Source organism: Stegodyphus dumicola, chromosome 9 (assembly GCF_044657685.1).
Source record: "Stegodyphus dumicola isolate Sdum_Otavi_A_Nest chromosome 9, ASM4465768v1".
In the NCBI taxonomy this organism is placed as follows: Eukaryota; Metazoa; Arthropoda; class Arachnida; order Araneae; family Eresidae; genus Stegodyphus; species Stegodyphus dumicola.
Genome location: NC_140776.1, coordinates 10,062,617 through 10,090,595, shown reverse-complemented (window position 1 = coordinate 10,090,595; position 27,979 = coordinate 10,062,617). Strand labels below are relative to the sequence as shown.

General features: G+C 34.4%; 1 protein-coding gene across 1 annotated transcript; it reads left to right on the top strand.

Moving 5' to 3' along the window:
* The first annotated feature begins 801 nt into the window (after positions 1-801).
* LOC118182650 (uncharacterized) lies at positions 802-27,009 on the top strand. The gene is made up of 7 exons (XM_035352035.2): positions 802-1,142; positions 6,683-7,000; positions 10,446-10,549; positions 15,207-15,429; positions 18,447-18,626; positions 23,722-23,879; positions 26,358-27,009. The coding sequence occupies exons 1-7, from the start codon at positions 845-847 to the stop codon at positions 26,907-26,909; spliced, it is 1,833 nt and encodes a 610-aa protein (XP_035207926.2). The 5' UTR covers positions 802-844; the 3' UTR covers positions 26,910-27,009.
* Positions 27,010-27,979: the final 970 nt, after the last annotated feature.

The window sequence follows — 27,979 nt, the reverse complement described above, 5'->3', positions numbered from 1 at the left end:
TTTCAGGATTAGCAAGTTACTTTCATCGTCGTAGAATTTGGCTCAAAGGATATACCTTTATTCAGTTTATTTAATTTTTTTTATAGCTTAAGCTTTTACAATTAAAGATTGCTTAGTAAAAACTAGTGTTTTTTTAGTTCGTTTACTTTTAACACAATTCAATAAATTTATCAGCCTAATTGTACACATTACCACCGAAGACAGTCTGCAACATAGAACAAATTTAAAATTTTAAAGATAACTTACCCCTTTTAGAAGTATTTTAGCCCCACGTATGCTCGGAATTTTATACTTTTCAGATGAATAAAAATAATCGAACCATCGATTCTTAATGTAATCAATGCGAACAAGAAGCACTCCGAAATCGAAACTATTACTCAATCCATAATTGACCTCGGGAAAAAAAAAAAAAAAAAAGACTACGGAACTTTACACTGGGGAAGTAGCTGCTTACAATGCTGTCCATAACAAATAATTAATAACAGGTGAACTATTTATAACATGCATACAATGTCAATGATATCTCATCATTTTACGGAAATATCGCACGGCATGAGAAACATGAATTCATAGTGCATATAAATACTTGATTACTTAATAATGGAGACTAGACTTACGGCCATCTCATACTTTTTCGTTTCGAGTCTCGTTTGATCTCACGAAACACAAGCAGTGAAAATCCTCTCAACACTTTCACATATGGAGGCACGAGAAGTGATAAAATGACAGAATATAAATCACGAGTTTATACTTAGTGAATTAAATTCGGCTTTATAAGCAACTTAAGAGTTAAAACAAAAACATCGCAAGTGCTTTAGTTAATGCAAACATTTTGCTAAATAATATGCAAAAATATTCTAAGCTTAAGTCAAAACAAGGGATTATCAGCAAGTTCAGAAAATCAGCAACCATTTTGACATCGAAATTTGGTCGGTATAAGCTAACTCAAGATGCAGCTGATCTAATCGCCGTTATACTCTATGAAGTAAACAAGAAACTTATTGATTCTTGTATATCTAATAGTGGAAAAGGAGAAGTATCTCCAAAAAATGTTGTACAAGTTATCAAAACTCTACTATCCAAGGAAATGAGCAGATGCGCATTAGCTACAGCAAATCTTAAAATAGTTTCGCACCAATCAGGTAAGAAAATTAAACTCCTTTATTTAGATGGTGCAGAAAACCTTATTATGTTCGGTATTATAGCGTTCTTATAGCGCCGTCTTAAAATTTAGGTATTATGAACACTGCTCGGGTGCCCTCCTAAGAGTACAAGGATTTATAATTTGCCCTATTTACTGTTACATTTGTGTGAAATATTTTAGATCATATATATTTTTCGTTACTTAGTGTTAGCGCAACATCCTTGGCGCAGTTTGGCGATTTTTTACAGAGGGGAGAAGCGATTCGAGAATTTTCGGATTGCGACTTATATTGTTATGTTATTTAATTACGGTAAAGCCTCGAGGGCTATCTGCCTAAGGGGAGGGATGCCTTCGTGGAGGACTTTCTAAGGGAAACTGGCTCGTATACACGTTACACATGGGGAAAACCACGAAAACACCCATGTAGCCAGCCCGTTCGTGGGATTCGAACCTCGGACCGAACTACCAGTGTTCAGCGACTTTACCGCTCGGCCGCTGGTGGGCGCGACTTATATTGAATATGCTTACTGTTATGCGTATAGTTGCCAGAGTTAGGCGACTTCTACAAAGGTGGCTGCGATATTACGTAAGTACCTATTTTTCTTGCGCTGCTGCTCAACAGTGTACCTATGATGCAATATTTCATCTTTTATGCAATGTAAACTATTACTGCTTTTTGCAAAAACCAATTTAAATTTTATAGCTGTTGATGAATGCGGCTTGACAAAGCTGTTTCTGAAGAAAGAAAAAGTACATCGACGAAGGTATTTAAATAACATACATAAAATACAGTACATACAAATACAGTACATACAAACAAAGGTATTTAAATCGCTATATGAATCATAAAGCAAATGATAAAACATTTCTTTAAATCCATTCCTTTAATTTTAGCAAAGAATCGGGATTTAGAAGGTTTTTGGGTGAATCTTTACATCATGGTAACTTGGCGATTTTTTGGCGAAAATTTGGGGACCAACCCTGCTACAGGAACCTGCTGGTTTTGTTTTCACGAAATAAAGGCATTTTTTTTTTTTTTCTCAACATTTTTTCCAACAATCTGCTAGCCGAATTACGCTTATACTAGAACTTTTATGGAACAAAAATGCTTAATCATGACGAAGATTAGGTGCGAAATTGGGAGAAAGTGCAGAATCGCAAACTGCTTGCCGCGTTTTCAAGAATTGCACATACACGGTATCCATGTACACGTCGACCTATTTTCACTTAAAAAAACATCCCAAATTTGCACAAAAATGGCATTGCGCACACTCTTGACTTTATCTATGTAGACATCGACCTATTTTCACTTAAAAAGTCAAAGAAAATTGATAAAAATCCAATTCTTCTTATTCTTGTAAAAAGCGCCAAACCAATAAGTGGACGATTCTGCACTTTAGCAGCGGAATTGTTTCTAAGTGTTTATTAGCTAAAATCACGATCGGAATTTTCCGGAAAATGTCACATTACATGTCTCATGATCTCTCATTTCTCCGAGACAAAATAATCTGTGATTCAAACTGTGTACTTCTCAGATTATTGCTAAAGTCCTAGCTAGTAACCTTTATCGCCTTACCAAAATGTCGCCAAACTACCTGTTACCATATGCTAAAGATTAGCCGTTTTTTTTTTGTTTGTTACACATATATATTTTTTAATTTCTCTGCCATCCTGCTGTTCTAGAAATTTCAATATAAATAAAATATATTAAATGCAGTTATATTAATATAATAATTCAGTGTTTACCTGCTATAAACAGTAATGTTTTTGTTTGTTGTTGCTAATGCTCACCTGTCAGACCTTTACTGAGTCCAAGCCCACGCGATTCCTGGTGGCAAGGAGCGCAAGTTTACGCCTGTTGTTGGCAATTGCCTTCCTTCAGTACCTAACAGAAGACAGTGCGGTTTAGCTCAGTTCCGCCTTCAATTTTGTTAGAGAGCATCCTGGTGGGTCGAGTCCAAGGGTCATTCCCTGCCACCAACCTCTCGAGAGGACTTTCGGCTCGCCGCATATTTAGAGTACCCCCATGCCGCGCGGACACTATACATTTACAAACATCCATGCCTTCTCGAAAGCGAGTCCTTCGGTACGGCAGTTAGTGACGCTAACCGCTACACCGGTTGGGCGATTATAAACATTAATAATTCTACCTGGTAACCGTACACGAGACAGATGTCCCATAATTAGAATGAGGAGGCTATTTTCTCACAGCTAAGCTTTTATTTGAATACGGGAGTTTATGAAAATGATTCTTGAATGCTGATTAACATGGTCTCTTTATTCGAACATGCATAGATAGGTAGATAGTGAAATTTAACCTGCGAGAAAAACCCGCATCTACCGGCGAGGTCACTTTTTAAAGGGAACCACAAAGAGCATTCATAAATCACTAAAAAAAAATAATTAATTTGTAGTGAAAGATTGCACTGAATTGTTGAAAGATTAATTAATTCACATAAAAGGCATTAATAATAAAAAATTAATTAATTTAATCTCTTTCACACCCAAGTACTGCTAATAAAAAATTGGTACTTTCTGATATGCGGTAAAGGGGCACTCAAAATAAGCCGAAATCTTCTTAAAAGATTAGTGGTAGGGAAGAGGAGTGGGAGACTCTTGGACCGCACCATGGAGGTAAGAAAGGGAGGAGGGGCCATTCCGCGCTAGAAGTGAAGCACTGCTTTGAAGCTTGGGTCACCAGACGGGGTGTTGTTTGTTTACATTCAGAAGCTCGCTTGACAAGATTCTGATAGTATTTCGACACACGACAGTTCCATAGAAATCGAAAAAGGGACACTCTCGCATGAAAGAAACATTCATAGTGTAATGGATAATAGCAATTTGTATAGTTTACTGACATTTACGCAAAAATCACATCTTGGTTATTTTTCGATAACTAACAACAGCGATTTTGATTATGAATTTGTTTTATAAAATTCTAAGCAGTTGCACTACAAAAATATAGATTTTAAGAAAATTGCTAAAAGAGATCTGCCAAAATTTATTTTCTAGAAGATTTGAAAATTTTGAAACTTGATGGCTAAATGTAAATATAAAATTATGTATGTTAAAATATTTGTAATTAGGCACATAGGTCAGATTAAGTTTTTATTAAATAGAGTAACGCATGCAAGGGCTATCTGCCTAAAGAGAGAGATGCCATCGTGGAGGAATTTTGAAGAAAAACTGACCTTTGAGTGGGTATTAAAAATAATACTTATAATTTTCATTCAAATTATATTCATATATATTTATGTAAAACTTTCGGGTGTATGCTAAATTAGTGTAAATTACTTTACACGAAAAATATAGTGAATGCACAGAAATTAAAGATTTGCACATGCCACAAATGATAAATAGGAAATATGTATGGGTATTCATGCATGTGCTTGCAAAAAGCATGTATCTGCCTTTGACAAAATACTTAAATATTCATTAAATTATTTATAAATGTATTTGAAATGAAGAATTTATTCACTTATAAACAACTGTGATAGTACTGTGAAGAAATCTAATGATTAAATGTATCTAATTTATAATGATTATAAATGTTATCTAAATATATCTAAATACCTTAATATTGAATTGTAAACATAAATTGAAATCCTGTTGACAAATACGTTATAAAACTATTTAAGCAAGAATTGTTCGTATTGGAAAGCAATCTGTTAAAAGGTATTGTAAAGCAAATGCTATGAGATGCGCACTTAAGAACGTAATAAAGAGTTTTGGAATATGTATTGTTGAAATGAAGGGTAAAAAAAAAATCTGATAAGTATAATTAAAAGAATTATTCCCTTTACATTTTATAATAACTCAGTTACAAGTTTTCAGTAATACTTTAAAAAAAAACTTATTTTATTCCCTTTCAGAAATGTTCAGAGAAAGTCAAATACTATTTAATTCCTAATAATTCTCTAATTTAAAATGAACCGAATAGAGCATTAATTATAAATTGACTTACATTTTTCGATTTAAAAGAAGCCAAAAAATCATGTCATATTTAAGAAAGTATTTTAGGAAGAAGCTCTATAAATAGAAAAGAAATAATGCATAATTTTAATATTAATAATACAATAAACTTTGATCTTAATTTTTGTACCTTAACCGAATAAAACCGAATTACCTTAATTTTTTTTTCTAATGTAATTAACGAAAACTTGTGAAAATATTTCATTCAAATTAAACCATTCTGAGAAAACTGTCCTGTGAAAAGTATAGCATTTAATTCCGTTCAGAATGAAATGTTATTTAAAAATATGTTGTTTTCACATACTTAGGACTCTGAAGTGTTGTAGAAAAAGAAAATATATACATTTATATGTATATTTGCGACGTAATTACAAAATATTTACACCCGAACGCGTCAAATCCCATAGAACTCAATGGTAAATGACCCAATGTTTTGGTCACCACGTAGGGATCGCCGGTGCTTCAGAGCAGGGTACGGAGAAACTTGTTTAGGGCGACTCCTTCTTACTTCCTACCTCCATGGACCGCACTCCGGGATCGGATTTCCATCCCGGCCGAAGCTTAGCAGCTAACAAGACCCGGCCACTTGGGGTGGAAATGCCCAAGCACCCTGAGAACAAGAACCCAGAAAAAAGGGCCTCCCACCCCTCTTCTCCTACTACGAAACTACACGAGAGGACTTTCGGCTCACCATATATTTAGAGTGCCCCCCATGCCGCAAAGACACTATATATTAACAAACATCCATGCCCTCTCCAGGATTCGAACCTGTGCCCTTCAATACCCTAACCACTATACCGTTTGGGTAGCATAAAACTTAGTTAGCATGTGCTATACACTATTGGTGATGTGTCATGAGAGTGGTGTCTATTAAATAGAATAATGGTGTCCATAAAATTCTAATAATTTAAAGATTTACAAAAATCTCTATATGAAAATGCAACATGAGGCTTAATAGAATTCTTAATTTATAATGTTTTTTAAAAATATGCAAGAAAATACTAAGCATTTTGTGAGAAAATTTTCATATAAAATAACACACTTTTTCTTATCTTTTCAATTGGCTTCAATTGGCTATAACGCCCACCAGCGGCCGAGCGGTTAAAGTCGCTGAACACTGGTAGTTCGGTCCGAGGTTCGAATCCCGCGAACGGGCTGGCTGCATGGACGTTTTCGTGGCTTTCCCCATGTGTGACGTGTATACGAGCCAGTTTCCCTTAGAAAGTCCTCCACGAAGGCATCCCTCCCCTTAGGCAGATAGCCCTAGTGTGCTTTGCCATAATTAAATACACCACAAATTGGCTATAACGACATTGACAACTACTAAGGCCAGAAATGGCGCCCATTTTATAGCGGAGGCACCTCATAGGTGGCTACCTCTACCATCCTATGAAGGGACAGACAATTTTGCATCCTTTCCATCTCCGGGATTCGAACCCGGGCCCTTCCGGTATCGCAGATAGGCGCCTCCTAACCACTAATACCGCCTAGGCGGCTCTTACGTTTTCATTATCTTATCTTTCATTATGTTATCTTATATTCATTATCTTATCGTTTCATTATCAGGTAAATTAGGTCATAAAGTTATGTCTGAGCAGAAAACGAAGGGAGCAGCAGTGAAGCCTGAAATATTTAAAAAAGGCCTAATCCAACTAGCTACATTAGCTCACAGACACTACTCTCTCTCTCCAGATGTTCGAACAATTATGAGTATCATTTACAAATTAGTAGCTAAATTGTCTTTGAAAGCTGTAACTGAAATTGGCGAAAAATCTGAAATGGAACTAAAAGATGTTGTATCTACAGTGCGAGCATTTTTGCCATCGGATCTTTACTCACATGCAGACAGCCACGCATCTGAGAATGTTAGCCGGTACGAAAATGGTAAGTCATTTATTTGTTAGTAACTTAAAGCTAAAATTTAATTGTAAAAGCTAACTTTTAAATTATCTTGGGGTTAAAAAAAAAAAAAAAAAAAAAAAAAAAAAAAAAAACCATAAAATATGAAATTAGAGTTAAAATCTAGACGAAAATACCTAATTTTACATAATAGAATTTTTTTTACCATAAAGATCCTGGAAAATTTAAGAAATTATTTAATTGTCATATTAGATTAAGAAATCCATTTACAACTGTATGTTAAGAATTGAATTTAGGCCCAGGTATGTATTACTTAAAGATTTCTTTAAAATATGTAATAAAATTATTATTTTTTTTAGAAAAAAACACTTATGATAATCTGAAAATTAATTATTCATACTTTAAGGCTTCAAACAGACTGGTCAGAGGTATATTTTAATATCCTTTCAATGAATGCCATTTAGTCTAATCTTAACCTTGAAAAAAACCGTGCATATAGCCTTGTTAATTATTTTATTTTATCTTTTTGTATCAGTAACTCTGTTAAATGTTTACTGTCATGCTCAATGTATTATACAGCTGATTAACTTAGTCATTACTTTAGCTATCGTTACGAAACTTCCTATAATTCTTTTCTGGGTCCTGGAAAAAATTAACTTTCACTTCACAAAAAAAAAAAAAAAAAAAAAAAAAATATTAAAAAAAAAATTAGAGATATTAATTAAAAATTCTGAAAACGCTAATTTTCGCCCTCATATATTTCGAGTGGCAGCAGTCTCGCACGGTGGAGATAAAAATCTGCTTTATTTCGAGAAGTGTTGCCACTGCTCGCTTTCAAATCGTAGAGTTTATTAATAAAAACTTTCTAAGTTTTTCAATGAAATAAAAATAGCATTGCCAAACATTAAACAATTTATTCTCGATTCCAAAATTTCGTAGGAAGCCGTTTCGACTGTTCCCATCTTCGTATAACTTTAATCAGCAGAGATATTAATTAAAAACTCTGAAAACACTCATTTTTTCACTCATTTTTCCGAGTGGCAACAGTCTCGAAAGTTGGAGATAAAAATGCTTTCGAAAAGTGTTGCTACTACTGCTCGCTTTCAGATCGTACAGCTTGTTAACCAAAAATTTGTAAGTTTTACAAAATCCATATATATATAAAGAAGAATGTCTGTTCTCTTTATTAATTTCTGATCAATTATGATCTATTTTTGCCACATTTAATCGACTAAAATTAAATATAGGTGAAATATTGGATGGAACTTGAGCTTTTTCGACCATTCGATTAAAAAGACGAAAATCATTAAAAACTACATGCCATTGTTGCTGATATAAGGAGGAGAATTAGTTAATTTTTCTATGGAAACTTTTTATATGGGTTGCATATCGCGTCAAACTGAAAAATATATGACTATGAATCGTGTTTTTTGCATCTTTATTACAGAAGGATTACAGCGGTGTCGTTCTCTCTCTGCTGTTAGATACATTACTCTCAGTCTAACTTAACTGGCATAGGGTACTACTTTATATAATATTTTAACAATTCATACGACTTAGTTACAGAGGCAATTTTCATATCATGTAAGAAAGATCTTGGAATGGTACATCGGATATTGTCTTTCTTTGGATATCCAAACTACTTCTGTATGGATGTACATAAATCAAAAGACAGTACATTTGTATGATAATATTTGTATAATAATGATACTGAACTCTAAAAAGATAGTAAGAAGATAACTCTGAGACACACTTTGAAATTTCGAAATCAGTTTGATAAGAACCGAAAGGAAGACTAATCGAAACTATCAGGAAGGTAATTTATTACAGACAGATATGCAGGTAGACGTAATGGGAGAGTGTCTGAGTAGTATAAAGCATGTTGTCGGTGTAAGATCAGTATTTCTGGCAAAGAGATTGCACGCCGTATAGCAGTTAAAATCACACCGAGTTGCTGCCTCAGCGAGAAATGGCGAATAAGCAATCTGTTAGACGACATCTGGATGCTTTTACCCGAGGTCGAATCATTGGGAAGTTGGAGGAAGGCCGCAGTGTGACAAGTGTGGCTGCAGAGTTCGGAATTGCTCACAGCATCGTTTCACGACTTTGGAGACAATTTCAAACTACAGGAACAGCTATCCGGGGATTTAGTAGTGGTCGTCCACGAGAAACCACACCCGCAGATGACCGGTATATTGCCTTACAGGCCAGAAGAAACAGGCGGCAGACAGCGGGAGAAATCGCTAGACACACGACATAGGTGACTGGACGATCGATATCGCGTTTTACCGTGGCCAGAAGACGGTGGTGGTCTGTTTGCACGACGCCCTGTACGGTGTGTACCTCTAACGCCTGCCCATCGGAGAAGGCGTTCTCTGTGGTGCCGGGAACACCGGAATTGGAGAGACAATGAATGGGGACGAGTACTCTTTACAGTTGAGAGTAGATTCAGTCTGAGTAGCGATTCTCATCGCATACTCATCTGGAGAGAGCGGGGAAGCCGCAATCATCCCTCGAACATCATTGAAAGGGATAGGTATGGAGGTGGCGGTGTTCTCGTTTGGGGAGGCATCATGCTTGGTAGTCGTACAGACCTTCACATCTTCGACGCAGGTTCAGTCAATGGAACCCGTTATTGTAACGAGATTCTTCTTCCATATGTGCGTCTTTTTAGAGGCGCTATGGGTCCGCAGTTCCTTTTCGTGGACGACAATGCACCATGTCATCGCACAGTAGCTGCCGAACAGCTCTTAGAGAGTGTGGATATTGAACGTATGGATTGGCCGGCACGATCTCCGGATCTCAATCCCATCGAGCATGTATGGGATTTTCTAGGCAGACGCTTGGCAGCTCGTACTTTACCACCAGTAACGATTCCAGAGCTTCGATTGGCGCTGCAAGACGAATGGGCAGCAATGCCTCAACAACTCATTGACACCCTCATTCTCAGCATGGGCAGACGCTGTGAAACCTGCCTAGCAGTCAGGGGAGATCATACCCCCTATTAAAGACCGGATGTTTCTTTCTGGACACCCATCACAGGGATGTTTCGGCCTTCAGTCGCATTGCGCTCCATGCTACTTTTTCAATAAAGCTTCTTTTTATCCCTCTGATTTCTCTTTTAGTAAGTGTTCCTTACCTTACTCATGTCCTTACGTAGTGGGGATCTTACGGTATTAAATGTGTTGATTTGGAAAGCTTTTGTACAAAGTTATATTGAAAAAACCGTCTCGTCCTTAATTTTTGCACATCAGTGTATTATTATTTTAAGCATGCTTCTATTTTAAGTAATTTTTAAGTATTTATTAAAATCGATTTTATTTTACTTCACTATTGTGAACTTTATTACTCCTTCCACGCAAAAATAGGCTATATGCAATGCTTGCATTCTCGAAACAGTAGTATTATAAAGAATCTGTAGACTGTGAACAGTCTGCTATAAATTATAATTCTTTTCTCAATTTTTTAGATCTGCTGGATTTCAAAATTAAACCATTTTCCGAAGAGCATCTCTCGGACACTCCAAAACAGTCAGATGTACTTCGACCTGGTTTGAAAAATTTAGCTCACCAAGTATGTTCTTACAGTTTCATTTAACGATAAATTGCGTGATCGATTACTTTATCCAAGATCGAGGGGGGGGATTTGTGTATTATTAGTTGTATATATTAATGTTAACTTAGCTCTACGCTTATTCGAACTAATTTTTTATAGGATTGTCGGAAATATAGAACTAGTTCTCCTAAACATCTAACGGCTTTTAACAGAAGTTATTTCTAGATTTGGAGACATGTCACTCTGTATCTACTTAACTATTACAGTATACTGATCAAATATAAAATATAAGCAGAATTTTATTTCGCCACTATTGGTTGGTGTTGAAACATTTAAAATAATGACAAAGCAAAGGGAATGTTTCTTTCATGACCTACAATAACTGCCTTCAAGTTAAGATTCCGAACTAATTACACAATGTTCTAATTCAAATCTTCAAAAACCTGGGGTGTAATGGAAATGTCATTTCCTAACAACATACCGAGCACAGGCAAGCCTATTGGCAACTCATTCACTACTAAACAGTCACTCTCGGAGGCAAGGCGGTAACAATGACAATGCAAGTTTCATTAGGTTGACGATTAAGATTAACTTTTAATCCTTTGACGACTAGTGCCAGTTATACCCGGCATCTACTAAAGGCATCATATTGATCAGTACAGTTATGTCTGGTTCAACTAAATAAGAAAACATACTAGATGGTGAGCGAGATTAATTCAGGAACTAATCATAAATATGAATTATATAAACACAGCTCATCGAAGGAAAGGCGATTAAATGTACTAATGTACTTCTGCACAGACAAAGGTTGGCCGGCCAACTGGAGTTTTAGCATGTCGGCTCTGAGCTTCAACTGCGAATACGTCTTCATCAATTGGTTTTGTGGCAAGTTTCCTAGGTTGTCCTTTACCGTATATAATAAACAATATTCAGTTTGGAAAGTATGGTGCTTGTTTAACGAAGGTGTGACTGCTACCAGATTGCTGAAAGTTTCACCTGTTGAGAGACTCGGATGGAAAAAAAAAAAAAAATGCCTGATCTATATTTATCAAAGGACTAAGTAAACGTTCCTCAAGACAAGAGAGAAAGTACGTAAGCGTTCTTTAAAAGTTTTTACTTTCCTTAAAAGAGTACGTAAACAACTAATGCAATTCAGTGCTCGAATGAGAGAGCGAAGATACATCACTTTGCTAAGTGTGGTGTTGTTGCTTTGCCTTGTAGAGACATTAGGTTGTTTTGAGGAAAGAATGCATGAAAAATTAGCAATGCCCTCTCCGGTACTCGAACGACGGACTTCTCGAATACGCGCCGAGTATGCTGACCATTATACCACGAAGGCATGCTAAGAAAGCGGGAGAAATGTCTTAAATACTCCCCGCTTTTAAAGGGCGACAGGGGATTAGGGGACCCAATCGGCAAATCCATGGAGGTAGGAAAGGAAGGAGGGGCCAGTCCGCACTAGAAGTGAAGCACTACTTTGAAGCTTGGGTCACCAGATGGGGTGTTCTTTGTTTACATTCAGAAGCTCGCTTGACAAGGTTCTGATAGTATTTCGACACACGACAGTTCCATACAAATCGAAAAAGGGACACTTTCGCATGAAAGAAACTTTCATAGTGTGATGGATAATAGCAATTTGTATAGTTTAGTGACATTTACGCAAAAATCACATCTTGGTTATTTTTCGATAACTAACAACAGCGATTTTGATTATGAATTTGTTTTATAACATTCTAAGCTGTTGAACTACAAAAATATAGATTTCAAGAAAAATGTTCTACTTAAAAGAATGAAAAATACCTTACGGTACATTTAAAATTGTATACGTCTTTCGATACCCTTGATAAAGTATTCGCTACTTTTATTTTATTTTCCAAACGCCAAAATGTTTTAAATAAAACAAATTTTTTTCACATCCATATATTATTGTTGCATATTATTGCAAAAAGCATGTATCTGCCTTTGACAGAATACATAAATATTCATTAAATTATTTATAAATGTATTTGAAATGAAGAATTTATTCACTTATAAACAACTGTGAAAGTACTGTGAAGAAATCTAATTATTAAATGTATTTAATTTATAGTGATTATAAATGTTATCTAAATATATAATAACCTTAATATTGAATTGTAAACATAAATTGAAATCCTGTTGACAAATACATTATAAAACTATTTAAGCAAGAATTGTTCGTATTGGAAAGCAATCTGTTAAAAGGTATTGTAAAGCAAATGCTATGAGATGTGCACTTAAGAAAGTAATAAAGAGTTTTGGAATATGTATTGTTGAAATGAAGGGTAAAAAAAAATCTGATAAGTATAATTAAAAGAATTATTCCCCTTATATTTTATAATAACTCAGTTACAAGTTTTAAATAATACTTGAAAAAAAAAATATTTTATTCCCTTTCAGAAATGTTCAGAGAAAGTCAAATACTATTTAATTCCTAATAATTCTCTAATTTAAAATGAACCGAATAGAGCATTAATTATAAATTGACTTACATTTTCCGATTTAAAAGATGCCTCAGAAGCCAAAAAATCATGTCATATTTAAGAAAGTATTTTAGGAAGAAGCTCTATAAATAGAAAAGAAATAATGCATAATTTTAATATTAATAATACAATAAACTTTGATCTTAATTTTTGTACCTTAACCGAATAAAATCGAATTACCTTAATTTTTTTTTCTAATGTAATTAACGAAAACTTGTGAAAATATTTCATTCAAATTAAACCATTCTGAGAAAACTATCCTGTGAAAAGTATAGCATTTAATTCCGTTCAGAATGAAATGTTGTTTAAAAATATGTTGTTTTCATATACTTAGGACTCTGAAGTGTTGTAGAAAAAGAAAATATATACATTTATATGTATATTTACGACGTAATTACAAAATATTTACATCCGAACGCATCAAATCCCATTGAACTCAATGGTAAATGACCCAATGTTTTGGTCACCACGTAGGGATCGCCGGTGCTTCAGAGGAGGGTACGGGAGAAACTTGTTTAGGGCAACTCCATCTTACTTCCTACCTCCATGGGCAAATCCTGGGGGTGAAGCATCATCATTCACCACCTTATTTAGTTCGGGCACCACCGTAGAGTCAATAAACTGAAGAAATGAGCAACGCTCTCGCCAACAGCCGACCTCTTGAATATGCGCTGAGCGTGCTGACCATTAAACTACCTGTCGTGTCCCCAGAGGGGCACATACTGAATATTTGTAGAGGGTGTATAAACTTGGTGAATTTGTGGTTCTTTTCATATATCTTTCATGCGCGTACATAAAATACTTTTGAAAATATAGCCTTTTCAAAATGATGAATCATTTGTGCTAACCCCGTATTTCGGAAATTTTGTATATATATTTTTTTTTTTTTTTGAGGAAAACGAAACTTTAACAGTGGATGCAAAAGATGAAATCGGGTATTCTTTATTGCCCTAATGTTGTTTGCAGACCAAACTTCAAGGTTTCAGAAATGGCCCAGATGGATTTGTTCGAGAAAAGACAATAAATTACCTAATAAAAATAAATAATAATTAACTAATTAAGGTAATTAATAATAAGACAATAAATAATTAACTAATTAAGATAATGATAATAAGACAATTAATTAACTAATTAACCAATAATTTTCGTGTATTTTTCTTCTAATGGCTATCTGAAGCGCAGGCTTTAAAGATAAGACATGGAGGAAAAATAAAACAAAATCGATAGCTTTTGTCTCCTAAGTTTCAGGCTTGAAGATGGCATATTAATCAACATTTTTTGAACAAATCGAGATTAATAACTAAAAAAGAAATTGAAAATGGCTGAATATTTTAATAAAAATTCTTTAAAGGGTCAAAATGATTTTTGAAAGACGTATAGGATTTATAAAAGGATGAATGTGATCACACTGTAAAGTCATTCGAATTTTTGAAGCAGGAGACATGAAAAATGGGCAATGCCTTCGTTGGGACTCGAACCTGGACCTTTCGAATACGCACCGAGTGTGCTAACCGTTACATCACGAACGCATGCTGGAAGGAGGGAGAAAATACCTTATAACATTTATTATTAGTTTGCGGTCCGTTTTCCTGTGAAATAAAATATAAATTTCAAAATTAAGGGCAAAGAAATTAAATTTACTCTGAAGCTCGGTGTAGCTTATACAAGTATATTGATTCTAATAATATGATGACAAGTAAGTAATTATAGTGCTTTTTCTCACTTCTATCTAATATTTATTTTTCTTTTTCGCATCCATCAAAATGATGATGAGAACTACACTAATGAGAATTAAAAAAATACGGCGAAGATTAACCTCATCTCTAACGATCATTAATGATTTTTATGGCCTCACTACGGTTATTATGGCTATGATAATTAGTGTTATGCGTATGACAAACTAATGAATGTAGATATGGTAAGCTAATTATTATGATTATAATAAACTATAATTATTGTGTTTACAATAGCTCTCATCACCAATATTCATTACGGCTAGGATAATCTGAATTTAACTACAACTCAACTGATTATAATTCAAAATTTTCTATAAAGCATTTCATTTGTAAAATTTCAAGAACGTTCTGAGTGAAAGAACTTCCTTTGGGGCTGTAAAAATAATTGTATCATAAATTCGGTTTGATTATTATTATTATTTATGTCTTGTATTTCAGCTTCAAGTGTCTTTCGGCAAAGACACGCTCGGTCGATTGGAAGACTTACTGTGGAGTGCATGTGATGGTTTAGCTGAAAAAGCGTCTGAAATTGCCAAACAAGAGAAAGCGAAGACATTATCTATGATTCACTTGTATAATGCAATGAAAACCGCATTCCCGTCGAGACTCTTCCATCAGTCGTGTGCAAATGCCGAGGCGTCCATTCTGAATTATCAGTGCGGTAAGATAGAAGCGTTTCATGTTATACTCGCAGCTCTAAACATGAAATGCATAAACGAAAGTAAGAGAATAGCTTCTCACTTTGCAGTACAAGTCCCCTTTCCCTTTGGATAGATGACAATCCACGTAGTTTCACAAGCTACTAATCGTATTTATTTAATACTTACATTAAAAAAATAAAAGCATACAATTAAAGAATACATTAATAACAGGATTGTATTTCATATACCTTAATGGCCACTATGTGGAGGGAGTTATTAAACATTAGCGCAGCTGGCTCTGATTCGAAAAGACGGCGTAAACAAGCTTAATGGCTAGAATAGCTCAACGCTACAGAAATCTAATTGCTAGATAATCAAAATTAGCAGACAGACAGGCAGAAAACGTTCTAATTTCACTTTCCAAAACCTTATCCACTGTATTTGTTACTAGCTTTCTTCCATATTTCATTTTCTGAATTTTAGCGGTTTCTTAGTACGCAGTCCTCCCTTGTTTCACTCTCTAAACTATGCTTAACTCTGTAGATACATTAGTTTATTCCGAAGGATGAGGCAAGAAAAACGTGCAAAGCCCTCGCTGGGACTCGAGCCTCAGTCCTCTAGAAATACGCTCCGATCATGCTGACCATTGCACCACGAAGGCAGGAGAAATATCTTGTATATTCCCCCTTTTAAAGGGCGACTGGTGATTAGGAAACCATACCGCCAAATCCTGGTGGTGAAGAATCATCATTCACCACCTTTTAGTTCGAGCGCCACTGTAGCGACATTAGGTTATTTGGAAGCAGGAGACATGAAAAATGTGCAATGTCTTCGCCGGGACTCGAACCTCAGACCTCTCGAAATACGCGGCGAGCTTGCTGACCATTAGACCATGAAGGCATGCTAAAAAGACGGGAGAAATACCTTATAACTCTACCTTAATTCATCTTCTTCTTAACTGCGACTACCCTATGGTTAACTTTTAAACGTGAATACTTGTGATGTGATTTCCTGAGAATGTAGTAAGTGTAGAACATAGTAAGAAATAAATATTTGAGTCTGAACTTATAAGAAGTATTATTTTGGATATGTCTCTCTAAAATTTAAATTTTTGCGTTTGAATGTTTTCTTTCAAACATCTTGTTCCGACAACTTTCTGGAGAAGACCTCTCCTGAAAGTGACAAAAGTCTTAAAAAATATAATTAAATAAATATCAGACTAAACATCAAATCTAAAATTATGCAACTGTGAGTGACAGCGATAAGACCTGATACCTGTATACTGCTTATTTTGAATTTAACATGTGTGTTCTAATATGTAAAAGAGTAAAACTGTTATTTTTGTCAGAAAATATGTTATAAAATCTTGCGAGTGAGTGTAAAAACATTTTATGTACTTTTATATTTTGTCCAGTAAGCATTATAGAGGGTGCTTCCCCATTTTTGTAACGATTTGACAACATATAAACAAATCTTAGAATTTTATTTTCTAATATGTTCATCCTGATAACCCTTTTGTTGAACTATCATATTACATCTTGATTTCCAAGCTAAAAGTCTTCTTCTTAAAACACCAAGTTTGATTTTATTCCACTCCTTCTTCATAATCTTCCAGAGTCGTCCACCCAACGTCTGTGGATGCCCATTATATAGAGCTTGTTTTAGAAGTCCGAATGTACAGTAATCCACATGAGACACATTAGCGGGACGTGGGTGGTAGGATGCATTTAAAGAGAATGGCTTCAATTCGGTTTCATTTCTAAATTTTCATAAAATAAATAGAGCAGTAGATTTAGAAGTATGGTTGGGAGCCTTATCCTGATGGAGCTTAACACAGTGAAAATTGTTTGGATAAAGAGATGGAATTTCTTCTTTAAAAATAGATGTTAAAATCTATTTATGATAGTAATCCGAATTAATTTTGACATTTTTTTTCTACTTTCCTTATTTTAAGTTTTCCGTTATAAAAGAATCCAGTAATAACCATAAAACCTTTAGGGAAAAACTTTCCTTGTTTTCTCTGAACCAAAATATTAAGTCTTTTTTTCTCCTCTTTTTGGGTAGTAAATCGATCTTTTTCTATTGCAATCAGATAAGTATATCCAAGCCTCATCTATTGTAACTATATATTTCCATTTTTCAACTGCCGAATAATTTTCTTACAGCTATCTGCACATGGTCTTACGCCGAGAAACGTGTTTCGGGATTAAAACCATGCTTTTCACATCTTTTTTTAATAACTGTGTAGAGACATTAGGTATTTTTGGAAGCAGGCAAGAGAGATTGAAAAATTAGCAACGCCTTCGACGGGAATCGAACCATGGAGCTCTGGAATACGCACCCAACGTGCAGACCAGCACACCACGAATGTACGCTAAAAAGGCGGGAGAGATACCTTATATACTCCCCCTTTTAAAGGGCGACTGGGGTTTTTAGGGGACCCAATCGGCACATCCTGGGTGAGGAGACTCATCATCCAACACCCTTTTAGTTCGGGCGCCACTGTAGAGACGTTAGGTATTTTTGAAGCAGGCAAGAGAGATTGAAAAATTAGCAACGCATTCGCCGGGAATCAAACCACGGACTTCTGGAATACGCGCTGAGCGTCCAGACCACCATACCACGAAGGCACGCCAAGAAGGCGGGAGAAATACTTTATAAGTGAATAAGAGTTTTTCTTCGGACAGTGCAAAAATATAGCTTTCCATCCATTGTTAGTTTTTCAGCGACATTTTAAAGAAAAGATTATTTTTAATGCTACAGATGATAATTAAACCCTATTCCAATTGGATGCCAGTCACGTTTATATTTTAAAATTAATTTTTAAATTCATGGTGAAAATCAAAATTGTTACAGAAATGGGTAAATACCCTCTGTATATTATTCTGATTTTGATCAAGTATCACCGGATTAGACTTAAAAAATTATTTATGGAATTTCTAATTTAAGTATGATTTCTCAAAGCGAAGTAATTGAAACGCAGGCGATAACGTTCCATTACATATATATTTTTTTAATAGAAAAGATCTTTTTTCAGGATTGCTTAACTATGAACCACCAACTCTGTTATCAAGAGCAGAAGTAACTACTGAACCGGACTTAAAAGTTGTTACTGCATTAAATTTCAAAAATACTATACGAAGCATCACACAAGATTGTCAGCGGCGTCTTCTCTTTGGAATAGGTTGTTTGGCATTACTTAATGACATTTTAAATGGTAAGTAAAATGCCAAAATGGTAAGTAAAATTATCCGATATACCTCATGTTGGAATTCATGTTGGAACTATCTTATTACTTTTATAACAAACCTTTATTTCTTTACTAAGTTAACTTGTTCAATTTTACAGAATACATATAATTTCTTTATTTAATTTTCAAACCAATATATATAATTTCTTTCTCTAATTTTCAAACCAATGTATATAATTTCTTTATTTAATTTTCAAACCAATATATATAATTTCTTTCTTTAATTTTCAAACCAATATATATATAATTTCTTTCTCTAATTTTCAAACCAATATATATAATTTCTTTCTTTAATTTTCAAACCAATATATATATTCATTTCTATTGTGTAATTTTTATAGTGAGTTGTACAGCATAGTGGGATCTATCTTTATTCTAATATTCGGCTATATAAGTATTAAATGATAAAATTACTTTCTTATTTCAAACTGGGTGTAATCAAAATTCTAAGCTTAGAATCTTTAGAATCTGTTTCTGATCAAAGTTTTCTTCAGGATGCTGCTAATATGCACAAATGGTAAAGGGTAATTAGACATGATTTTTAATGATGTTTGGACTATTCTGCAAGAAACTAGTGTACTTTAAAAGGGAAAAAAATTCTTTTTTAATAATTAACTTTACGCAAACTTCAAATAATTATAATCAGATAAATCGATGTATGAGAAGAGCATTTATTGCTGTCAAAAATGAACAAATTTTAATTTTTCAGTAATATTTTGACTTGAAATTTAACGAAAAGTAAAATTCACATTTGGATGTAGTGCGGTTAAATTTGTAAAAAAAACGCTCCCAAAAGTTTAAAAAAAAAAAAAAATGAAAATATTTGAAAATAAGAGTAGCATCATGTATAGTAAGATCCCGCTTAACGCTGGTTCGTTTAGCGCTGTTTCGGTTTAACGCGTTTTTTTATTGGAATAGTGAGATTCCCTGAAAATTGCGCGCAGCATTGGGCTTCCGAAATCTAAGGTAATTTATCTGCATTACTTCTTCTCTGTAGTGTTAGACAAACGTATTTTTATTATTTCAAACATTTGTTGCTGTTATTGTAAGTATAAATTTATGTAATATAATGATTGATATAGTGATAAATATTATAATTTTTAGCTCTTAATATTGATGATAGTACGAAACACACAACGAGAAAGCGGATTCCGCTAGAAACTAAAGTGCAGGTGCTAAGAAGATTAAGATGATGGTGAATGTCATTGTCAAATTGGTATTGCATTGAACTTGTCAATGTCAACAATAAAGACAATTTTCAAGAATAATGAAAAACTAGTGCCATCAGCAACTACAACTACAAAAACCTCTGCAGCTGGAATAATCCCTTCTAGAAATAATACGATAGAGGAGATGGAAAAAAGACTCTGAATGTCAAGCAATCCCGTGTAAGAGTAGATTATTTATGCGCCGTTATGCCTTCTCGCGAGCGTAACTTCAAACCACTCCTAGGTTAAAAAGTTCTCTGTGAATGACTAATTTCCGATATATGCAAGATAAGTGTTCGGCCATTCGAAAACAAAATCAGAAAGAAAAACCTACCTTTTATCCTCTGCATCATGTTATGAGTAACTTAAACGAATTGCTCAGATTTGGTGGAATTTAGACACATTTTTGAGCAAGTAAATATTTTATTTCATGAGAGATTATTCTTTTATATATATACAGTGTCTCAAAAAAGTGATGGGACACTTGTGCTTTACAAAAGGAAACTGCAATAAAATAAATTTAAAAAACATGTAAAATTTTTTGTGGGTGTGTTTCATACTTAAATTTAGTAACAATTATTACATAACTTACATTTTCTCAAAATATTAAAATATTAATTTAATAAAAATACAATTGTTTAGAACGGAGCAGAAAATGGCTCACTTAAGTGATGGGACACTACGTACTATGCAACAAAAATCGTCTGAAGTAAGCAATAAAAATATCTTTTGGGGTATTAATTTTTACTCAAAAGCAATTGCCAATAATTTATAAAATCGTCTGCAGTATTTCTCTCCAGTTTGTTTTGGAATTTTGGTGTTTTTTAGCTCTGTGCAGCCATGAATGCTAAACGAAAAGAAACTTTGCCTGGAATTCGGAAATTAGTTATTAATTTGCATATTGAACGTGGAAAATCTATTAGAGAAACTACTGAAACAGTTAACTTCAGTCATTCAACAGTTTTCAATATCATTAAACGATATAAAAAGAATCATATGATTCAGGATAAACGAAGACCTGGCCGACCATCAAAGCTATCCAATGGAATAAAGCGAATTATTGTTCGAAATATTTAAAAAAAATCCAAGAATGAGTGCTCCTAAAGTTTCTGCTGATTTATAAGCATTATATGAAGTAATAGTTAATTCTGAGACTATTAGAAGAGTAATTCGATCTACTGGATATCACGGTAGAGCAGCCAGGAAAAAATTCTTCGTAAGTGAAAAGAATAGAAAAATCAGACTGGCTTTCGCAAAATCCAACATAAATAAGAATTCTGATTACTGGAATGAAGTTATATTTGTTGATGAGAGTAAATTTAATATATTTGGTTCTGACGGTAGAATCTTGGTGTGGAGAAAACCCAGGGAAGAATTTCGCAAACAGAACTTGGTGCCGACAGTAAAACATGGTGGAGGAGGAGTTATGGTATGGGGGTGTATGTCGTCCGCTGGAGTTGGTAATCTTGTTTTTATTGACAGTATAATGGATCAGTACAAGTATATTGACATTTTAAATCAAAATTTGAAATCTTCAGCACGAAAATTGAACCTTCATAACGATTTTAAATTCTACCAGGACAATGACCCCAAGCACAGTGCTTTGAACGTCAGACTCTGGCTGCTGTATAACTGTCCTGAAATAATAAAAACACCCCCACAATCTCCACAATTAAATCCCATAGAGAATATTTGGCAAGAATTGGAATCAAGAATTCGCAAACACACCATTTCTTCAAAACAACAATTAAAATCGGTGCTTCAAGAAGAGTGGGGTAAAATCACTCCAGAAATCACAAAAAAATTAGTCGAATCCATCCCAAGAAGATTAAATCATGTTTTAAAAGTAAAAGGAAATCCAACAAAATATTAAAACCTTTTAAAAAGTAAAATTTTTGGATAAATATTTGATGGAAAAGTAAGTGTCCCATCACTTAAGTGAGCCATTTTCTGCTCCGTTCTAAACAATTGTATTTTTATTAAATTAATATTTTAATATTTTGAGAAAATGCATGTTATGTAATAATTGTTACTAAATTTAAGTATGAAACACACCCACAAAAAATGTTACATGTTTTTTAAATTTATTTTATTGCAGTTTCCTTTTGTAAAGCACAAGTGTCCCATCACTTTTTTGAGACACTGTATGGAATTTCAATATTTTTATAATTTAGACATTTGTATATGTTATTTTCTTCTTACTTTGTTTAATATCGTAGATGTATGTTTTATATCGAAATAAAGGAACAAAAAAAGCTATTAAGATACGAAGGTTGCTATTTATGTTTCTCGCCTGCGACCGCAGACGATTCCAATCGAAAGTCTAATATTTTTAACCAAAACTTCTCAGAACGTTTTTCCAATTTAGCCGTGATTTGTGTTGTTTACAGTAAAGTGAAAAATTTATCTCGGGCAATAAATGGAATTGACCCTTGAACATTTTCGTGCGATTATTTTTCATAACTTTCGACGTGGATTAACAAGACAAAGGTGCTTCGATGAACTTAATTCTTTATACAACGATAAAGCGCCATCTTTAGCACTGTAAAAAATTTTTATGACGAATTCAATCGTGGTCCACGTTCGCTCCAAGACGAATTCCGTGAAGGTCGTCCAAAATATGTTGTTGTGCCAGAAGATATGGATGCTGTGCGTGAACTGATAGAGCAAGATCGTCATGTGACATACCGTGAGATTGAGACATATTTGGGCATTTGTATGACAAACATCGATAAGATATTACATGAAAAACATTTGGCCATAAAAAAAGATTTGTTCGCGTTAGATCCCGCATAATCTGACAAACGCTCAAAAGAAGGCTCATGCCGATTGGCGCAAGGGAGTGTTGGAAAAATGCGTTCAGTGCATCAAAAGTTGTGTATAACATCTATACAAGTGATGGATTTGGATTATTCAGTTATGGCAAAGCACACGAGGGCTATCTGCCTAAGGGGAGGGATGCCTTTCGTGGAGGACTTTCTAAGGGAAACTGGCTCGTATACACGTTACACATGGGGAAAACCACGAAAACGCCCATGCAGCCAGCCCGTTCGCGGGATTCGAACCTCAGACCGAACTACCAGTGTTCAGCGTCTATACAAGTGATGAATCATGAATCTGTGCATATGAGCTAGAAACGAAACAGTAGTCGACCGTATGGGTCTTCCAAGACGACCCAAATCCAACAAAAGTTGTTCGCGGAAGAAGCAAGTCGAAACAAATATTTGCCTGTTTCCCTTCGAGTTGCATTACGAGTCACGTGGCGAAAGTGGCGTTACAGCGACTCAGGATGGTCAGTTCCGAATGGTACACGACCAGTTGTTTGCTAGAAGCCATCGGAGAATTTCGAAAAAAGCAGGAGAGGTAAATCATTTTTCATCGTAACAATGTGAGCTCTCACACATCGGCTGAACAAAGGAATTTTTGACGGGCCAAAACATCGAATTGATGGGTCATCCGCCGTACAGCCCTAATTTGGCACCCAATGACTTTTTTTATTCCCGCTCATCAAAAATAAATTACGTGGTTAGCGATTTGCGATACCCGAAGAAGCGGTTGATGCATTCAAAACGCATGTTACCTCAATCGGAGAGGAAAAAGTGCTTCAACAATTGGTTCAAGCGCATGCAAAAGTGCATTGATCTTCATGGAAAATATCTTGAAAAAGAATGAATCCAATTTCAATCATAAACATTCGTTTCTTCATTATAAGGCCAGAAATATAAATAGCAACTCTCGTATGTTAAAAAATCGACATTTCTCCTGCGACAATTTTAATTTTGCCTATCAACGTGACTCAACTGTCAAAGAATACAAGGTGTGTTATTTTATTTTCAATATCTATTTCTCCGAAGAAATCGTCGGAAGTTTGGCAGAGAAGTGCATAGAAGAGGCAAATAAGAAGCAGACTGGCCACATGAGTGAAAATGAAGCTTTGGGAGCGATTAATAGTATTTTTCCAGAGGAGATGAAACGCCATGCATTTGCTCGTCTATTAGATGTACACAGAGAAGTGAGTCTTCCGTAAGGATCATTTTGTCAATTAATAGTTTAAATAACGTTTTATCATATATAAGGTAATGTTGTATGTAAGGATGTTCTGGAAAGTTTCTAAAATTGTTCGGTTTAAAAATCAATTGGAAATAAACTTCTATAGGCTACATTTCCTTAAAAATAAATAAATAAATAAACACTATAGAGTTGTTAGTGCTTTTCTAATGCTCCAGGGAGCAGTCTTGTAATCTATTCTTTGACAGTTGGTTCTTTAAAGATGATTTGCCGCTGTTAAGGTTGTAAGGTATATTTTAATTTTATAACAGTTATTTTAATTTAGTTAGCCTTTCCTACCTTGCCTCGTTTCAACTTACAACTCCCTACCAGAATGGGTTTTGTAGAATCGCGATGAATGGAAATGAGGAAGAAATAGTATTAAAGGAAAGTTCAACTTACTTCGTGAGACAGAGCTAGGAATCCCGAGTAGCGCACATTTGCCTTTGAGCTAAATCTCTCCAACTGCTGTTACACTCGGCCGTATATTACGTGCCTTTTGATTATTCGCCGTCTAGTTTAAGACAAAAAGCCAACTCAGTTATATTTGTGTTATCTTCCGCTAAATCTCTTAGTTAGATATAGTTAGTTCTTATTTCTTATTTTTAAGCCCAACTGGAGGCTTTGTTGTAAGCCCGAAGAAAGGCGCCGACTGTTCATCTTGTCTGGATTGAAATAAAGGGTAATTAACCCTTCTTAAGTTTACGATTCCTATTCTTTGAACTAAGAGATAATTCGCTTAACAGTCTACTAAGTTCCTCGATATTTCATTTAGCGAAATAAAAGTGAGGAACTCCGCAAGGTCTGTGAATCATTTACCTTTCAGCTTAGATTTTAAGTGAAGAATCAGAAAATATTGGTTGTTGAGACAAAATAAAACCCTGATGTTCTAATGCGTAGTATCTATTTGGAAAGATCCAATACTGTCAAATTACATATTTCTGCTATATACTGCTTAACCGCGCTGGTTTGAAAGCTACATTTGCTCATCCTAATTATCTAAATCTAAATAAACGTGCATGTACTTTTTTAGTGCTGGAAAGGGAGGAAGGAATGGTCTTCTAGGAATGGTGAAAGGGGGTGCATGGGGGCAAAATAAGGTTGAGAACCAATGATTTTAACAGATAAATCAAATTACAACTTTCAACCGAACGGTTTCTTCCTGTTTCCGCGAAATCATCAGTCTCCCTTACCCCCTTTCCCAAAAGGGTTACATTGTGGAGATGGCGAGTGGACCTTGGCCTCTTCCGAAATGTAGGAAAGCAAAAAATTTTTAGATTGAAAAAAAAAAAAAAAAAAAAAAAAAAAAAATTAAAAGAAATAATCGAAAAATATTTACGATGTCAGATCTTTGCATAAATGAAGCTAATACTGTATTCAAAAGGAGAGAGAGAGAGAGAGATGTTCAAACTCTGCGATGATTTTGGCAATGAACTAAAAGATAGTTTCCTAAGGTAAAAAATAATATTCTTCCAAAATTCTGCATAAAGGGGAGTTTTAATTAAATCTTTCAGAATAAATATTCATTCTAAAATGACGTTCTTTCTTCTAAAAAGACTTTTGCTTTGGTCTTAATCGCGCCTTTGTAGCTTTTAATTCTTTCATTTATGCAAATCCAATTAACTACATTTTCCTTATTTCTATTCCTAATTCGATATATAACTTTTATAAGGGACTGAAGTTCCCCCTTTTAGTTTAAACAATGTCTAAAACATTCATATTAATTAACATAAGATAGGAAAATAATAGCTTATATTGTAACAGAATTACATACAGAATGAACCTAAAGATTTCGAGGGGAGCCTAAACTAAGACACGTCTTTAATCTAACGAAGACTAACTTATTCATAAAAAAACTGCTCAGCTCTGAAAAGCTGTGGGGGGAAATTGTATTTTCCGATTTCGCGGGAACAGAAAGAATTTTGAAAAATGCGGAAAGAGGAATCGCGGAAACAGAACTAATTCCAAGCGGACACTAGATAGCGTTGCTTGATGTCAAGGTGTCAATCAAGCATTGCCAATCTACATTCTTTAAAAACTATTAAAATTTCTTGCTATTAAAACTTGAAGAAAAAGAAGCATTATGATAAAGGTCAATATAAAAAGTAGAAATTGTGCTGAGAGATCAAAGATGCTCGCTCTACTTACATTCAGTGTATTATTGTCTCTCAATAGTAACATCAAGCATAAGTAAGATCATAAAAGATGAAAATAACTATATTTAAAAAACGAGAGCTATTATTTGATTGCTGCGTGTAATGAATATTTACTCAGTGTCATAATCAGAACAAATTTATTACATGAATAAGAATTGTGAATGTATTTAAAATCGCAGCTTCTCAATTTAGATTTTTCATTTATTCACTTTTCTGCTTATATCATGGAAATCTTTTGTAAAACCTATTTATTTTATTACCTTTAACGCTTCATTTTTAATTATTAGGTTACCAGTAACTTCGGAGAAATTGATTCTTTCGGTTTAAGACAACCATCGAAATCTGTTCCTGAAAACAAAGTCACTGTTCATCAAGAACTGCCTATCGGCCAAAGTACAACTAAAGAAGAAGTTTTGCATACACCAGATATAAGTACAAATGCCGATCCGGTACAAGATGATGTTGAGCAGAATGTTTTTGCAAATTTTCTTGATTCAGAACAAAAAGACACCACAAAGCTGGAAAATAATTCTGATATTCAAAACGCGGCAAATAGCTCTGGTATTCCACAACTAGAAAACAGAATTATAGTTCAGGAGCGGACAGATAACGCAGCTGTCCGGCAAAATCAAGATAATTTGAGCTCTGAGGAAACAGAATTCCCTGTCACTATAAACGAACGAAACAGGAGTGAGGTGGAAGAGAGTCTGGTGAAATCGAATGTAGAACACAGTCCAGCGACCCAAGATGAGGAAAATATTGTGGTTACTGAGAGCCAAAATTTAAATAAAGTAATTTATTGGACAGATATTCGTCCTTGGGAATCTGCAAATAGCTAAATAGTTATCAAACTTATTATCACCTGATGTATTCTTTAATAAGTTTACTTTTTTGAACTTGCTCAAAAGATGTTTAATATTTTGAAGCTTTTTACTCAATAAAAAGTTTGACTATAAACCTTGATTATAAATCATGTGAAAACGTAAAACTGCTTCTTCTTACACCTTTATTTTCTTCTTTTTTTCCCTTTTACGTTTTTACTTTGTGAGGATTTACTTTTTTATTTGGACTAACAGTTAAATTTTAGTTAAAGTAACTAAAGTCCTAGATCCTTGTTTTTACCCACGCTCACCTGCCAGAATGTTAATTAGGTAACTCACGTGTATTCAAATTAGGGGATAATGAAATGTTATTTAAGCGAAGCTTTTGCAAAGTGATTTTTAGAGTGTGTTATGTAGCCTGCTTGAAGGCTACGCTGTTACTTTGACTCACTAGCGATTTGATTCTGTGACGCTGAGTGCTTCTAGCCATTTAGCTCGTTTCCACCGACTTCTACGAGTCAGAGCCTTCCTGCGTGTTACTTTATTCTGGCTACTTTAATTATATATATTTTTTTAAGTTTAACATTTTCTGTTTGAGTTAAACCAGTTGACTTTATGCAAGCCCAAAGGACCCAAGATAAGGAAAATACCATCTGTGCAATATCATCTGTGCAATTATATTGAATTGAATAGGGTTCTTTACACCCTTTTCCGGATTTTGTCTGTTTTTGTCAAGACCTACGAATAATTCCTCTTACACTCTTTCTAGAGCTCGTTAATTTATGCGACCAAAAAAAGAGCGAGACTCTGTAACTTAAAAATACTTTTTTTCGCATTCTTTTCCGAATATTTACATTTATGGCTTTGATTCGTATTCAGAGGCAATGTTCACATTTAAGGCTTACAATTCATACAATACATGTTTACAATTCAGAGGAATGTTGACATTTAAGGCTTTGATTCGTATTAATGTTCCGAATGTTTACATTTAATTCGTATTCAGAGGATACATGTAAAAATTTGTAATTTCCATTTCATGAAATTCATTTACTTAGTATTAAACTATGTTTATAATTAAAAATGGAGCA